General features: G+C 45.1%; 1 protein-coding gene across 7 annotated transcripts in view; it reads right to left on the bottom strand.

Annotated features, from left to right (window-relative positions):
- Nucleotides 1–15,740, bottom strand: part of LOC147021375 (aurora kinase C-like) — a 42,384-nt gene that overhangs the window by 18,998 nt on the left and 7,646 nt on the right. For all 7 annotated transcript variants that reach the window (XM_085891270.1, XM_085891268.1, XM_085891267.1 and 4 more), the window contains 2 exons: nt 8,237–8,366; nt 3,820–3,859 (listed from right to left, as the gene is read on the bottom strand). In XM_085891270.1, coding sequence (XP_085747396.1) covers nt 3,820–3,859; nt 8,237–8,366 — 170 coding nt within the window. The remainder of the gene's footprint in view (nt 1–3,819; nt 3,860–8,236; nt 8,367–15,740) is intronic.

The following is a 15,740-nucleotide window of genomic DNA, read 5'->3' as shown; positions in this document are numbered from 1 at the left end:
AAACTGGGTGTCCCGTCTGTCAGCACGAGTTGGAGGGCATTAAAGATCCCACCATGTCCTTCACAAAGAGTAGACGAGTTATCGCTGGCACCATTAACAAATTACAAATCCCTGCTCTAACTATGACTGAGAAGGCAACGGCAAAACACCCAGTACATAACCCTTACCAATTAACCACTTCAGCAGTACTGAACCTGTCTTTGAGCATTACACCAGAATGAATGAATGAATACAAATCTATATTTGTATCCAATACGTGACTTTTGAAATGACACATCAGTGCTCATGAAGGCTTTTGCGCGTGCGCTGTGTGTGCGTTTTCAGTGACCAATTTCTGCTCGCCGGGCACTTTTAACCTGCCGTTCATAGAACGAAATGTCTCATTTCAAACAGTCATTGAAACAGTTTTCAGCATTTAAATGAAAGAGTGCCAATTTCAAAATGGTTAACCATAACTGTTGTTCCTGGATGAAAATCAGACTCAAGTAAATAGAATACGAAAAGTATCCATGAATGGGACCGAGACATGTTGAGTTCCTAGAATTTCTAATTAATATTGGAGAGTAGCTGCAGTGTATATATCACACTAATGCGACACACACACACAGACACAACTATAATTTTCCTTGTAGCCCCAGAACCAAACATATATTTTTAGCAGCCATCACAGCAACCATAGCTCCTATAGCTCCCACCTCCCAACATGACATGATTGTAAAATATCATAATTTTAAACTTTCTCTGCACATTCACAAGCCCCAGTTATGTCCTCCCCATTGGTGTTCAGAAGCACCCAAACCAGATTCGGTGTCTTCCTCTCAGGGAAGCTTACCTGATACATCCAGCTACTACGTAAATATAGCTGGCACAAGCTTTGTGCGTTTTCACGTCACGAAGATGTCCTTTGCCAAAGAGTTGGTTACCGTTACTTGGTAATGATTCTTTGCATCATCTTTCCAATTGCAGACGTCCATTAAATAGATCACCGAGCCTGCCATGTTCATCGGAGGCACTTTCATAAGGTTCAAAGTCCATTCACTGGTGGTGATCCATTGGGGAGGGGGGTTGTGCAGCGCACACCCGTCCACTCAAGCCTTTTTTTTTTTTTTTTTTTTTTTTTTTTATACCTTGGTCGAGGCTCGTATGAGAGCTAACACACAACTCACAGCAAGGAGGCATGAGACAAGAGGGGCGGGAGTGGAAGGGACAAAACATTGGGGAACAGACACAGGTGAACTGTGGAAGGGAGAGGGATGGGGATGGGACGGGGAACATGGCGAGGGGAAGATGGACATTAAAGGGACTTTCAGGAAGGAAAGCAGGAGAATTGAAGGAAGTGGGCTTGGGTGGATTATCGGGGGTAGAAAAGATCGAGGATTTGGATGGGGGAAGATAAGAGGTGGTGGTGAACAGCTGTTTTGAAAGCCTGAAGGGAAGAATGGGAAAGAATAGAGTGAGGAAGTTTATTCCAAAGGCGGGAAAAAAGAGGAATGAAAGAGTGAAGATGAGCAGTGATTCGTGATTTTGGTAGTTTTACCAGAAGGGGGTTGTTGGCGGACCTTGAGCGCCCTGTGGAAATGTGGTTGGGACAAATCGCAGAGAGAGCAGGGGGGGCAAGGCTGGAGAGGAGTCGGTAGAAGACAGAAAGACCACCGACCAACCTGCGGTGATTGAGTGAGAGGCCCAAAGACTCAGCTTCATTGCGGGAGATGCCAATGATCTTAAAAGCCCTGGTTTCGACAGCGTGAAGTCGAGAAAGGTGGGAGGCAGGAGCACCAGCCCAGAGGGGAGAGCACCTTGCCTTGCACCAGCCCACATCAATCGGGTGTTTGCAGTACGAGCAGTTGCTCATGCGGCAAGCTGAGAGAGTTCTCCAAGTCTTTCGTTGTGCAGAGGCAAAGCCCTTTCTCTCATGTACTTTTCTAAGCATTTTTAGCTTCTTTCAAAAGCTTTGTGAGCCATTTTAGGTAGCAATCCTTATCTCGCACACACGATATACTTTATAATGTGACGTTCACGGGACTTGAACAGTCCCGCTAACGTAGAATGAGCCGAAACGATGGAGGCGGTTTATTTATTTATAACCCAAAGATGGCGGTTCTAATCGCTCTACCGCAAACGGGACGAGTAAGGTGGCACGAGTCGCTTTTCACTGAGTTGATAACGTTTATTCCTCTAACCAAAAATAACAAGACTCGGCAAGAAGAGGGATCCGGGGCGATTCGACCGGATGGTGTGGGATCGGGCGTGGGGAAAACACAGACAATTCCAATGAAAAGACAAATCTCAAACCCTCTAAGGTGCCAGGTATACACACACACACACACACACACACACACACACACACACACACACACACACACACACACACACACACACACACACACACACACACACACACACACACACACACACACACACACAAACTATTCCTGGTAGTCAGGCTGGACCGTGGTGTGGACGCAACAGTCCTTGGATTGGCGTTGGACGAGCTGGCCTTGCTCTCGTCAGGAGGGCAGGAGAAACCATGGTGCTGTCGACCTCCTGGTTTTGGCCCAAGTCCGCTCACAGCCGCCAGGGAACCAGCTCCGGCGCGAAACCGCGAGCAGGAGAGGGAGGCAGGTCCGCCCGCCGTTCGACCCCGTACTCCGAGCCAGCAGAACCCCAGAGCCAACCAAGGTGAGGCACGAGGCTCAGCAAGGCTACAAGACACGGAGAAACCAGGGCCGAATCAGCGCAACAACAAGCACGCTCCCAGCACAACAACCTCCACCAAAAAAAACGATCTTTCTCTCCCGATCTTCCTCTTCCTTTTCGACCCCGAACAGAACCTTTTTATCCTCCCGTCCTCGTCACTTCCAATCGAGCCGTTTTATTGGCCCACCGCCGTCGCCTTCCGCCAATCGTGATCACGGGGTGGAGCCATCCGCAGCACTGTCCTGTGACGTCACGGCAAGCCTCCAGAGAATACTAAAAGGGGTTTACGCAGACACACTTACCCTATCCCGTGTCCCTATCTAATTACGGGACAATTATCATTTCCCCCTTGAAGAAATGGACATTTACTAGACAACTTATCACCACTGAATTGCTACTTATTACATCGAGATCCTGGTACACTCTAACAGCATGGCATACCTAATTAAACATCCTAATTACCCTTTGAATGCATACCCCCCCCTCAAACGTAACAATAACATCCTGAACACCGCAGTTTCCTGGGGTTTCTGCACATGTGCAACGAGAATTCTGGAGTAGATTTTACATAATTTTGAAAGTTGTGCATTTCAGAGCTATGAAATCTTCATTTCTGTGAAGAACCCCACCCCCTCTTAAATAAATATACAAACATTCATAATCTATATTTTACTAAAACTCTCATCTTGTATGTATGTATGCATGTATGTATATTCCCGGAATACAGCCAAAACAGTACACAATAGCGCAAAAAGTGTAGGGCCACATTACTCACCATTCGCCTGCGGTGTGCAGTATCAGGTTTCGTTAAAAATCGGGCAAAGAAAAATTATTAAAAAAAATCAATTCGATTCAGTCAACTACTCTTCGAGATTATTTGATCAATGCAAACAACCTCAGCGGTATAGTTCGCTGGAGCTATCTTTTTATTTTTTTTGAAATGATTTTTTTTTTTTTTATCAACCGCTGTCACATCGGGAACCCAACGGGTTCACGGGTCATCTAGTGAGTCTTAAAAATAGAAGATTCAAGGTGCCAAAGTATTTTTTTTTTTTCAAAAAGATCAATTCAGCAAAAGTCATTTCAAAGTTAAAACTTCAAACAGATGTCACAATAACTCACCTTGTGGTGGCTGTGGGGGGAGAAGTCGAACTCAAATTTGCTGAAAAACAATGAAAAGAAAGTCTACGTGTTTCAAAAATGCAGATAAAAATATAAAACAAACAGCAAATTTATCAATCATACATGATGGTACCAACACAATAATCCTTCAGGCAATGAAGCAAATTTTAAAAGCCTGGATTGCTGCACTGATCCTGAACGAATCTTCATTTTGGAATGAGGATTTTTTTTTCATTTTAGTCATTCCACCTTATATCACCGGAGGCCTCCCAGTTGACCCCCTCAGATTAACGTTAAACTTTCATAAAATAGTTCCCAGGTATCAAAATGAAGCTGCATAAAATTTTAGGTCCATAGATGCGGTCAACTCCAAGATATTGAGGGTTGAAAATATGGTTGTGGCCATATTTTTATGGTCGTTGCGAGCATCACAAAATGAACAGCTACTTTTAAACTCCTACAACTTTTTTAATATTAATGCTCGAGCCTTGAAATTTTCAGAGATTATTCTTATATAACTGCTCTGTAAGAAACAAACATAAAACGGAGTATACCTCTCAATTTTTATGACCTGATCAGTTGAAATCCAGAAAAAAAAAGTTGGTTTTGTATGAAGACCCAATTTTGAGACCACATATATTTTTATTGACCCATTCCAGAAGCTTGAAATTTTTTTTCAGGTAATAACTGTATAGTAGTAGTATTCAAATGCCTGTTTACTTTTCTTAATCAGTCATATATAATACAGTCATTATCCCTCAAAAATTGAAAATTTACATTTTTCCCCGAAATTCAGGTGAGGATTGCAAATATATGACAAGGTATACCACTTCAAATTGTTCACCATTGGAAAGAGCATATTCAAGTTTACAAAAGTGTAAAATATCAAAGTGGTATAATGTTTCTATCAATATTTTTTAAATATTTAAATAAATGATGTTCTGCCAGTGCTGTGTGCGTTGTGTGTGCTATTTAATGAACAGTCCTTTGACATGTAGTACATGTATATACAATGTACATACATATCATCTGCTATGAGGATACCATGAACACAATACTTTGAAATTTGAATTTGTAATTCTTTGTTTCTCATTTGTAAATAGCAAGAGCTTAACTTATCTGGCTGGGGCTAAAAATAGAACTCAGGAATAATGGCTGATCTGCTGATGTCAGCAGTGTATATAGTTACATTCAAGGGAGGACATTTGTTGGGTTCCTTTGGTCCATGTGATGAAAGTTATTGATGCTCCCTTAACGTCAACTGGGAGGCAGTACAAGCTCGCACCCGACTTGGAAAAGCAGATCAAGGACCTATTCAAATCATTTACGTGAAATGTTTTATTACATTGTTATTGCAGTATGTGATTCATTTTTGTATTATTAATTTGAATCATAGAACTAATCATTCATGATTACCATGGTGCCCACACCATGCACACACTTCATGTATTCACGATTGTGTTAACAGTTTAAAAAAAAAAAAATACCACTTTGATATTTGACACTTTTGTGAACTTGAATATGCTCTTTCCAATGGTGAACAATTTGAGGTGGTATACCTTGTCATATATTTGTAATCCTCACCTGAATTTTGGGGAAAAATGAAAATTTTCAATTTTTGAGGGATCATGACTATTATATATATATGACTGATTAAGAAAAGTAAACATGTATTTGAATACTGCTACCATACAGTTATATTACCTGAAAAACTTTCAAGCTTCTGGGATGGGTCAATAAAAAATATAAGGGTTCTCAAAGTTGGGTCTTCATACAAAACTTTTTCTGGATTTCAACTGATCAAGTCATAAAAATTAATAGAGGTATACTCACTTTTATGATTGTTTCTTACAGATCAGTTATAGAAGAATAATCACTGAAAATTTCAAGGCTCTAGCATTAATATTTTAAAAGTTGTGGGAGTTTAAAAGTATCCGTGCATTTTGTGAAGCTCGCAACGACCATAAAAATAGGGCCACAACCACATTTTCAACCCTCAATATCTCGGAGTTGACCGCATCTATGGACCTAAAATTTTACGCAGCTTCATTTTGATACCTGGGAACTATTTTATGAAAGTTTAAAGTAAATCTGAGGGGGTCAACTGGGAACATTTTCTTAAATTTGGTGATTTCAGATGGAATGACTCTTTAATGTGGACCATTCCAAGATGGAATGTCATCCGTGTGCCTTCAACGGTACAAGAACCTTCATAACAAATTTTCAATCCCACTATCAGTTGAAGGACTACATATACTTGTGACAATGAGACAACTGTACTTTGTCAAGCTGTCTATTGTCTTCTAAAGTCATTGGCCTACACGTATATACATGCACACACTTTTCGATGAGCGCCTAATCTCATCATCGAAGAAATGAAAATAATTTAAAAAAACTCAACAGGTAGTGTGGGGAAAAAAGGGGGGGGGAGATGTTTATCATCATGCCATTTGTGGATACATCATGAATGCTCACAGCAAGATAAAACAAAATGTAATAATAAAACCCACATTTAAAATAAAATGAAGTATTGCAAAATGTTCACAAAATGAAAATTTAGAACATTTCTGCAATCAGATGGAGGATAATGAAACAGCAACATCAACAAATAGCTGTTTACAAACAGGCAAAATGGGGCAAAGAAGAACAAATGCGACGGTTTTGTTTGCGGCCTGGAAAGGGAGGTGGAGGGAGAGGGGAGGAAACACAACCTGGGAAGGATAATAATGCTCGGAAACGATTGTGAGTGTTGATGGGGATGACCTGAGGTGGTGGTGAACAGCCATATTGAAGCCCTGGAGGGAAGAATGTCATTGAACAGACACTAGACATTTGTTCCACAGGTGAGAGAAAAAGAGGAACAAATGAATGTGAGCAGCAAGTCTGGATTTTGGCAGTTTTACAAGAGGTAGGCTACTGGCAGACCATGTGCACCCCAGAGAACCTTGAAGTGGAGGGGGGAGCAGAGCATGGAAAAGAAGGGCAGTGTGGCAGAGCACGGAAACCCTAATAGCACTAAAAGGGCAGAAGGAGTAAGGCCAAAAAAGGAAGTGGCAGAAGACAGAGGCCACAAAAAATGTCTAATGTGGGAGCAGCAGGAAGAGATTCAACTATATCATGAGAGATTCCAATGATTTATGGGGCTTCGACTCCACAGCATCAGGAGGTTAAAGGTGTGAGGCTGTGATGCTGGGGCACCAGCCCAAATCAGTTGAAAAATTGATGATTTTAGAAATTTGACCTCAACGACAGGATGCTTTGGAAGAAGACCAAGCATTACCAACATCACCTTGTGAAGACCAACTACTTTCAACGGTTGTCTTGCCACAAACAGCAACAAGAAGGGCACTCGGTAGAGCGCATACCTCCGCCACATAATGCCTGATCCACGAGAACATATCAGGCCCAATACATTTTCGAAGCATCGTGCTATATATCGTTTTTGGCCTGATCTCTCAATGGTGAAGGATCACTTTGAAATTAAATAATTCTCGTCTCCAGATCCGGATTTGGATCTTCACCAAACTCGAATCAGTTTGTCGTTGTCACACCCGTGCACCAAGTTTCATCTGGATCCGTCCACAACTTTTTGAGATATTGTGCTATATATTAGTTTAGCCCCATCTCTCAATGGTGAAGAATCACTTTAAAAAATTACCAGATCCAGATTCGGACCTTCCCCAAAACTGAATCAATTCTTCTTTGTCACACACCCAACACGTCCACCACGTTTTGTCCGAATCCGTCCACAACTTTTTGAGATATCGTGTTTATATCATTTTTGGCTATCTCTCTCAATGGTGAAGAATCACTTTAAAAATTCAAGTCGTCGGATCCAGATCCGGATCTTCACCAAAATCTAATCACTTCGTGCTTGACACACACCGAACCTGTCCACCAAGTTTCATACGAATCGGTTCACAAGTTTTTGAGATATCCTGCACACAAAGAGAGACAGACAGACAGACAGACAGAGGGGTGAAAAAAACAACCTCCTTCACCTTCGGTGGCAGAGGTAAGAATCTACTGAGTTGGTATATTGACTTTTCCCTTGAAGAAAAAAAGTGGATTATATTTATTTATGCCAAATGAATGTGCAAAAAGTGTGAATTCTATCATTGCGGTGATGTCAATGCACACACAAAGGTTCTACTGATGATGCACTAAGGTCACATGTTGTATTACTCCAAAAAACTGTAGTATTTTTGGTGGGAGGGAGGGGAGGGGTCTGGAAAATAAAAATATTCCATTCAAAAGATTTTTTCACAAAAAAGAAACATAAAACAGTGACATTGAAATACCATTTGCATTGAGACAAAAGATCCAATTCATTGTGCATTTGACTCCATTTGAACAATACATCATATTTATCGGCAATGAAAACCCAAACTCGAATCCATTTTCCACCCACGAGCACCGTTGGTCATTTGAGGCTGGACAACCGACACGTTCCCATCGCCAAGCCTCGATTCCTCAACATCATGAACCCCCATTTGCTGTGTGCTGCATGACATGTTGTCTTGCCCTGTAAAACATCTTGCCTTTCCCTGTGAAAAAGTAAACGATGATGATATTGTTGCAGATCTGGAAACCATTTGCATTCAACATACAGGTCCCAAAAGTCAGTTATCCTGTTAAGTACATGTGTGGTCAGATTCCCTTCCTTTTGTCCAATGGGAGAATTAAAAACGTGCGTTGCAACTTCTTTTTAGTTAGGTTATTAAATCTTTACATCCAACGAACCCTCCACCAAACAACCAACAACCATTCCATTGCCCATCACGACCCACTACCCACTCGCTGTTTACAAACACTCTGACTTGCCAAGGCAGGGTCTTGCAGCCATTCCTTGCCACTTCCTCCAGCGTCCCAATTCAATCTGGCGGTGGGTCCTTTTTAGCGAGTTTGCAGTAGAGTGAACGGGTTTTTTCGGTATGGCTGAAACCCCGCCTATAAAGGGCGGACCCATGGAAGCCCCATCCAATCGGGGTGAACAGTGATGTCGGCTTCACCAAGGCCCCTCCCCTATCGAGGGGGATCTATAAAAATGACGGGTAGGGTTGCGAGGGTGGTGTGTTTTTTGGGTTGCGCTGGAGTTCTTGAGTGGTTACGAGCAGTCGTTACAAGGGGCTGTTACGAGTTCTTAGTTGGTTTTTCCTGTCACGAGGGTTGAGCAGAGGGACATTGAGGCAGCGAACGCGTCTGCTGGGACTCCACAAGGAAGGGCAGAGCGACCCCGACTATTCACCACCCGAGCTCCGCCACGAACCAGGAGTCCCCCACGTGCGACTGGGACCAGGCCGATGACCATTGGCAGGTGCTGCATCATGGAGTACCCCCTTTCTCCGACAGCCAGGTACCCATCCGGACTCTGACCCCCAGCTCGTCTCTCTCATCGGCTGGAGGGTCCAATAAAGAACTCTGGGTTTCTTTTCTTTTTGTGTGTGTGTGTCTGTGTGTGGGCCCGTCTTGCAAGTAGAACTGAGTAAGTGTTTTTGCTGATTGTAAATATTTCCCCGATTGCATATTCGCGTCAAGTCTGGCCTTTGTCTTTATTTTACTGTAAATAAAACAATTGTAGAAATATTCCTAGTCTGTTTCCATCCTCTCTTGTATTGGTCCAGGTCTGAGTATAAGCACGGCTTCATCCCCGGTAATCGGTCCAACATAGCCCCGCTGGGCAGGCCCCGCTCGACTGCGATGAGTCGGAAAGGTAGGTGGCAAAGTGATAGTCGGTAGTGTAAACTTACCGCTGCCGGTAGAGTAAATCCGGTTCGACCAGGCGTTCCGAGGGCGTGGATCCCCGGTAGACGAGATTGCGTGGATACTTACGTACTTTGGCTCTACGCAAATAACCCTACGCCATGCGATTGAGATATTGGTGACCACGGTCGGATAATCGACCCGCCAGCTTGCGGAGTTATCTGAGCGATGGCCTACAATTCCGGGGAGTCTGGTGGAGACGACGTAGTTTTCCCCCACCGACCCCCAGCCCACAACAATATTATAACTATGGTACGGGTAATATAACTATGGTAAGATGATTTCCAGGGCCTTGTAAACAGGATATCAAAAAATAAAATAAAATAGGACTGTGCGTCCTGAAGCTCACCTGGATCGGGAGCAAATCACTCAAACACCCCGCAGACCCCCCTGGAGCCTAATTTTTTTTTTAATGCCGTGAACAAACTTTGGTACATCACAGGTGATGAAGGTTGTGGTCAAGTTTCATCGAAAGTGTGTGTGTGTGTGTGTGTGTGTGTGTAGTTTTTGGAAAAGAAAGCAAATACCACTTTTGTAGAGTGAACCCCCCCCTCTCCCCCACCCCCCGTAGACCCCCTTAATGAGCACAGAATTTGATGCAGTCGATACACTTTGGTACATCACAGGTGATGAAGGTTGTGGTTAAGTTTCATCAAAAGTGTGTGTGTGTGTCGTTTCGGAAAAAAGATAGGAAATACCTATTTTGGGGGAGTCAAACACCCAGTCGACCCCCTTAATGAGCGCAGATTTTGATGCGGTCAATATACTTTCATTAGGCATCAGATATGAAGTTTGTGGCCAAATTTTATCAAAATCCTGTGTTTGGTTCAAACGATAATGACTGAAGTGTTTACTGACTCACTCACTCACTCACCTACAGACACTGCTCGATCACATAAACTCACCGGACTAAAGCCCAGATGAGCTAAAAATGAGGACAATAAGAAATTCAAAGATAACTGGATATCTGCGATCACAAAGCTATTGCCAAGGGTAAGCATCCCCCGGCTTAGCCTTGGTAGTCGCCCACGACTTACCCTTGGCCAGCGATCCAACAATGGGATATTTTGTTCGGACAGCCATATGAACTTGACCCTCAACATTTAGTGATAGAACGTAGATTAAGAAAAAGTGTCCCCGCCCATAATCTATCCATGAAAATCAGAGGAAAATTATTCAAGTAACGATCAAAAAGGTGTTTTTTGTTTTTAGTTTTCTGTGAACAATCCGAAAAAAGGAGGTCAGGGACAACAAACGAATAGACACATACTGGAAGTGGGGTGAAAATTATTACAACCACAAACAATTCCATCAAATGTACGATTACCTTTTTAAACAATCGCTACTGTTGTCGTTTCACACTAGACTGAAAAAGATTTGGAGGAAACCCGACGTCCTTGAGGCATTCTATCTCTCACAGACCAACATACCCAAACCAACCACCCAACCCCCACCCCCCTATCCCACCCAGCTGGCTGCTCCCTCAGGAAGCGGATGTTTCTAATTTCTGAAGCTGGTAGTGCAGGAATTAAAATTTTAAAATCTAAATGGTAGTTGGTACTCTTGGGGGGTCTAATAAACTCTGTGATACCATTAAAAATTGGGAACACTAATTGGAGAAACAAACCCTCGAACACCAATAAGCCTTCCCCTATCAGATTGTGGGAGGCTTAATTAAAATGAAAACCAGAAACCTGAGCTGGTGGATATTAAAGTTCCTACGGTGTCTTTCAAGAATTGTCATCTTTGGCACCCTGAACAAATTCCAAATCAGCTCCGATTGAATGGCAGACGAGGCCAAACCGGTTTGTGAAAGACTTTGGACAAAATGTTTCCTGGCACACATCTCGAATGGTGACCATGAACACATGTGCCACACTAGTACTTGCTGTAGACAGGGGGTCTTGACCAACAGGGGATGCCTGCAACACCTGTTTAGGTATCAATTACCAGATAGAAAAAAAACCCAAGTTGCAACCAGCAAGATAAATTGTTGCGGACCCGGGGTCGGGGGCGAACTACCTCGGGTTCCCACCGGAATCGCAGGCAGTCACACACAGATAACTTTGTGACGCGGCGGGGCGCTAATCGACCATGAATGCCAATAATTCGACCACGTGACTTACGGCCCTCCGTCTAATGCTGTTTACCGAAAGGTCACGCAATCTAATTACCGGGAGACACCCCTCAGTACACACTTGCTTAAACCAGATCACCTTACCAGATCCTGATGCAGCCGAGCGGAACTGCCAAGCACGTACCGGCTATGAAACAGATCGTTGGGGAATAACGTCCCGGCTAAACTTGGGTGCGGGCCATGCTGGACCAATGAAGGAAAACACGAAAACGAGCTGGGAACATTTCCATACAGTGCATTTATTTTCAACCAAGTGAGGAAAGGTATGTGGCACAGTGAATGGGGTTTTATTTTATGTACAGCAGAGGACAGCAAGGAATTTGTGGGGTGCGGCAAAATACAACAGCTTACAAAAGCGGACACAGAGCAGGATTATCCTGACTACCTTCTGCAAAAACACACACAAAAAGTTAGATAGCTCAGGAAGAGAGAGAAGAAGGGTGAGGATAAGCACCCTAAAAATACCTGGTGCGGTCGGCTGACCAACGTGGCCCAGGATGCTTAGAGGTAGGGTAGGTGGGAAAGATACTGGTGTCCACAATGTGGGAGTGGGGGGTGCGATGTATGCGACATGAGGGGTGTGGTGTCGTCAGGTCAGGTCAGGTATGGGAGCATGTGCCAGAACAGCACGTCACTGCGTCCACTTTCCACCGGTACTCCAAGGGCCTCCGTCTGGCCATCCCCCAGGCAGATGCCAGGCCCATCCCCATCTCCTTGAGATAGTCAACCTGCTGCAACCAAGAGGCACGTGGTCAGCCCACTGGCCTCCTCCACTCATGAGACTCCCTCGCTGAGAGAATCTGGTGAGCAGGATCAGCGTCAGGAAAACGAGCCACATGTCCATACAGCCGCAACTGACGCTCAAGGACTATGCAGGTAACAAATCCGAGTATATACAATCCGAGTCTCTCTCAGCAACCACTCGTTGGAAACAAAATCCGACCAGCGATAGCCAAGGATTCTCCGAAGAGACCTGGTACTAAAGGAATTAAGTCTCCGTCTCAGATCCTTGGTCAGAGTCCAAGTCTCGCATCCATAGAGCAAGACTGGAAGTACCAAGGACCTGAAGACTCGGACTTTCGTCCTCCCGCACAGGTACCGGCAGCGCCACACCCCATGATCCAGTGAATCCATGACTCCCCAGGCCCGACCCAGACGTCTATTGACCTCTGATTCACAGCCAGCAGAGACATGAATATCACTGCCAAGGTAAGTGAATCTCTCCACGACCTCAACATCCTCACCACAAACAGACACAGACAGGACAGCAGCATCCAAGTTGTCACCGAAAGCCTGGATCTTAGTTTTGACCAAAGAAACCCATAATCCCAGCGGCTCCGACTCCTCATTCAGCACCTCGAGGGCCCCCAAAAGGATATCTAAAGTCTCCGCAAAGATGACTGCATCATCTGCAAAATCAAGGTCCGAGATCTTGACATTCCCAAATGATGCACCGCAGCTTGATCTCTCCGACATCCTCCCTAAAATCCAGTCCATACAAGTGCTGAAAAGTGTGGGGGCCAGTACATACCCCTGACGAACTCCAGTAACAACTGGAAATAAGTCAGAGATGGTACCACCACACTTCACGGCACTCTCAGTACCAGAGTAGAGTTCAGACATCAGATCGATCAGTTTTGGTGGCACCCCACGAAGACCAAGAATCCTCCAGATGACATCCCGATTCACTGAATCGAACGCTTTACAGAGATCAACATAGGCTGCAAGCAGCCCCTGCCGAAACTCTCGCCTGCGTTCGGTGAGGACACGAAGAGCAAGGATACGGTCAATCGTTGACCTCTTTGGTGTAAAGCCTGACTGCTCTGGACGCTGGTGCTCAAGCAGATAGTGGCGAACCCTATCAAGAATTATCCGAGCAAAGACCTTGCCCGGCACTGAGAGCAGCGTCACCCCTCGGTAGTTGTTGCAGTCTTGGTGATCGCCCTTCCCTTTCCAGAGAGGGACAACAAGGCCCCTCTTCCAATCAGTTGGGATGATGCCCGTGTTCCAGGCAGAGCACAAAACTGCATGCAACGACACGAGTGCAGCATTTCCACCAGCCTTGAGAAGTTCAGCATGGATGCCACAAATCCCTGGAGCTTTGCCCCGTTTCAACTGGTTCACTGCAGCCCGCGTTTCCACAAGCGAAGGTGGACCACAGTTGATTCGAGGGTCAGCAACAGGGATTGTAACACCCTTGACATCCAACTCGACAGCTGGGGGATCAGCCTGGTGCCAACGCTCAAAGTAACCGGCCCAGCGGGCCTTCACTTCAGACTCCTCTGTCAAGAGCCTACCACTCTCTGCTCTAACTGCAGTGCTCCGAGGGATGGGCTTGGATGAACGCAATGCGCGAATTCCCCTGTAAGCGGGACGAGAATCACCTGTCCACAGGTGATTCTCTACCCCCTCACAGATTCCTCGCACATAGGCCTCCTTGTCCACCCTCAGTGCACGTACAGTTTTATGCATCAGCACCCTGAACAGCTCAGCTCTGCCATTCAGCCTGGCCCTGCGACTCTGGTCAATGGTATCCAGTGTCCCTTGAGAGACAAAAGGATTACCGTGGTGTCGTGCAAAAGTAAAATGTGATTGCGTATCAGTAACGCGTTCTTCTTTGTGCGTCCACAGTAGACGGGATAGATGGGTGTATAGAGAGATAGAAGAATAGATGTGCGAGAAGAAACATCCCTAGCCTAACCATGTAAAGATCTGTACATGTAAGCGTGTACCACCATGGGACGCTCCGCATGAGCATTCCCACCTTGTGATATGGCACGTTATCTCATTCATTTGCAGAGACTCCTGGCAACGTGCTCTCTGCACTGGTCCGCCGACTGTGGCCGATGGTGAACTTGTCTGGCTTCGCAGGGGTGGCGGCACGTCGACAGCACGACAGGGAACTCTTACTCGCAAGCTCTTGGTCTAAAGGATGGCAGCCGCACACAAATAATACTCTACCTCGAAGAAGCTCTCCCAGCAGCTCTGCACTGCTCCCTTTTAAAAGCCCCGGTTGACGGATGGGGCAAGGACCGGAAAGCAACACGCTGTCGCCCAAATCCCGCAACTCTATTGGGCCACAGTGACTCCAGCCATGCCCCACCAGGCTCCGGAACCGGAAGCCGGCTCAGACGCTCGCCAGCTTCGGCACGGTTCAGAGCTCCCCGATTAACATGGCGAGCATGCTCCTCGAGCTGACACTCCAGCCCCGAAAGTGCACCGAGCGTAGTTTGTATGTAGGATGGTAGCGGACTTTCTCCGCTACCCACGGACTCCTTCACGAGCCACAATGTACTTTCAGGACCCGAACCAAATCCTGGATCGCCGTTCCCGAGACCCCTCCTCGTTGCTTATGGTCTTGCCATGGTCTGATGACTGGATGAGGGTTGTGATAATTCTGGACACTCACCCGGGACGTTCCCGGTGAGATGTGGCGGAGAATATAGCGTCTGTATCGTGGTCGAGCGCCGCGCAGCACCAAGAACAATGGCCGGCGCCACGTGGTGCTCGAAATGGAGTGGCAAATTGTCATAAGGCAGAGGCATGAGGGGGTGCGGGGGTATTTTTCCCGTGTGCGGGAGGCATCTGCGGTCAAGATTGTGGGATTTGGTGAGCGAGGTGAGGAGCGAAGTAAGATGCCGGTTGGAAAATTTGAATGAAAAATGGTGCACAAATTCCAGAGGAAGGTTGTCTTGTGCACAACGAGGACGGTGATCCGAACCATGGGTCACATCGTGGCGCATCTACTAAATTGTTTGTTGAATGGTGTGCATACTCGCTTGCTTGGTGTATATTCCAGCTAAAAAGAAGGGGTTAGAATATATGTCGGAATAAGGATTAAAGAGATATATATATATATATATATATATATATATATATATATATATATATATATATATATATATATATATATATATATATATATATATATATATTAGACCGAACTACGAGTTCCACACAACACAATTCGTCCCGTTTCCCCACTAGAAATGAGGGAAGGACTAACTACACAAATAATAAC

This window comes from Eptatretus burgeri, chromosome 8, assembly GCF_056783735.1.
Source record: "Eptatretus burgeri isolate ZD-2024b chromosome 8, Ebu_testis_v1, whole genome shotgun sequence".
NCBI classification, from domain to species: domain Eukaryota; kingdom Metazoa; phylum Chordata; class Myxini; order Myxiniformes; family Myxinidae; genus Eptatretus; species Eptatretus burgeri.
Note: the sequence above shows the minus strand (reverse complement) of the source record. Positions and strands in the feature narration are given on the sequence as shown.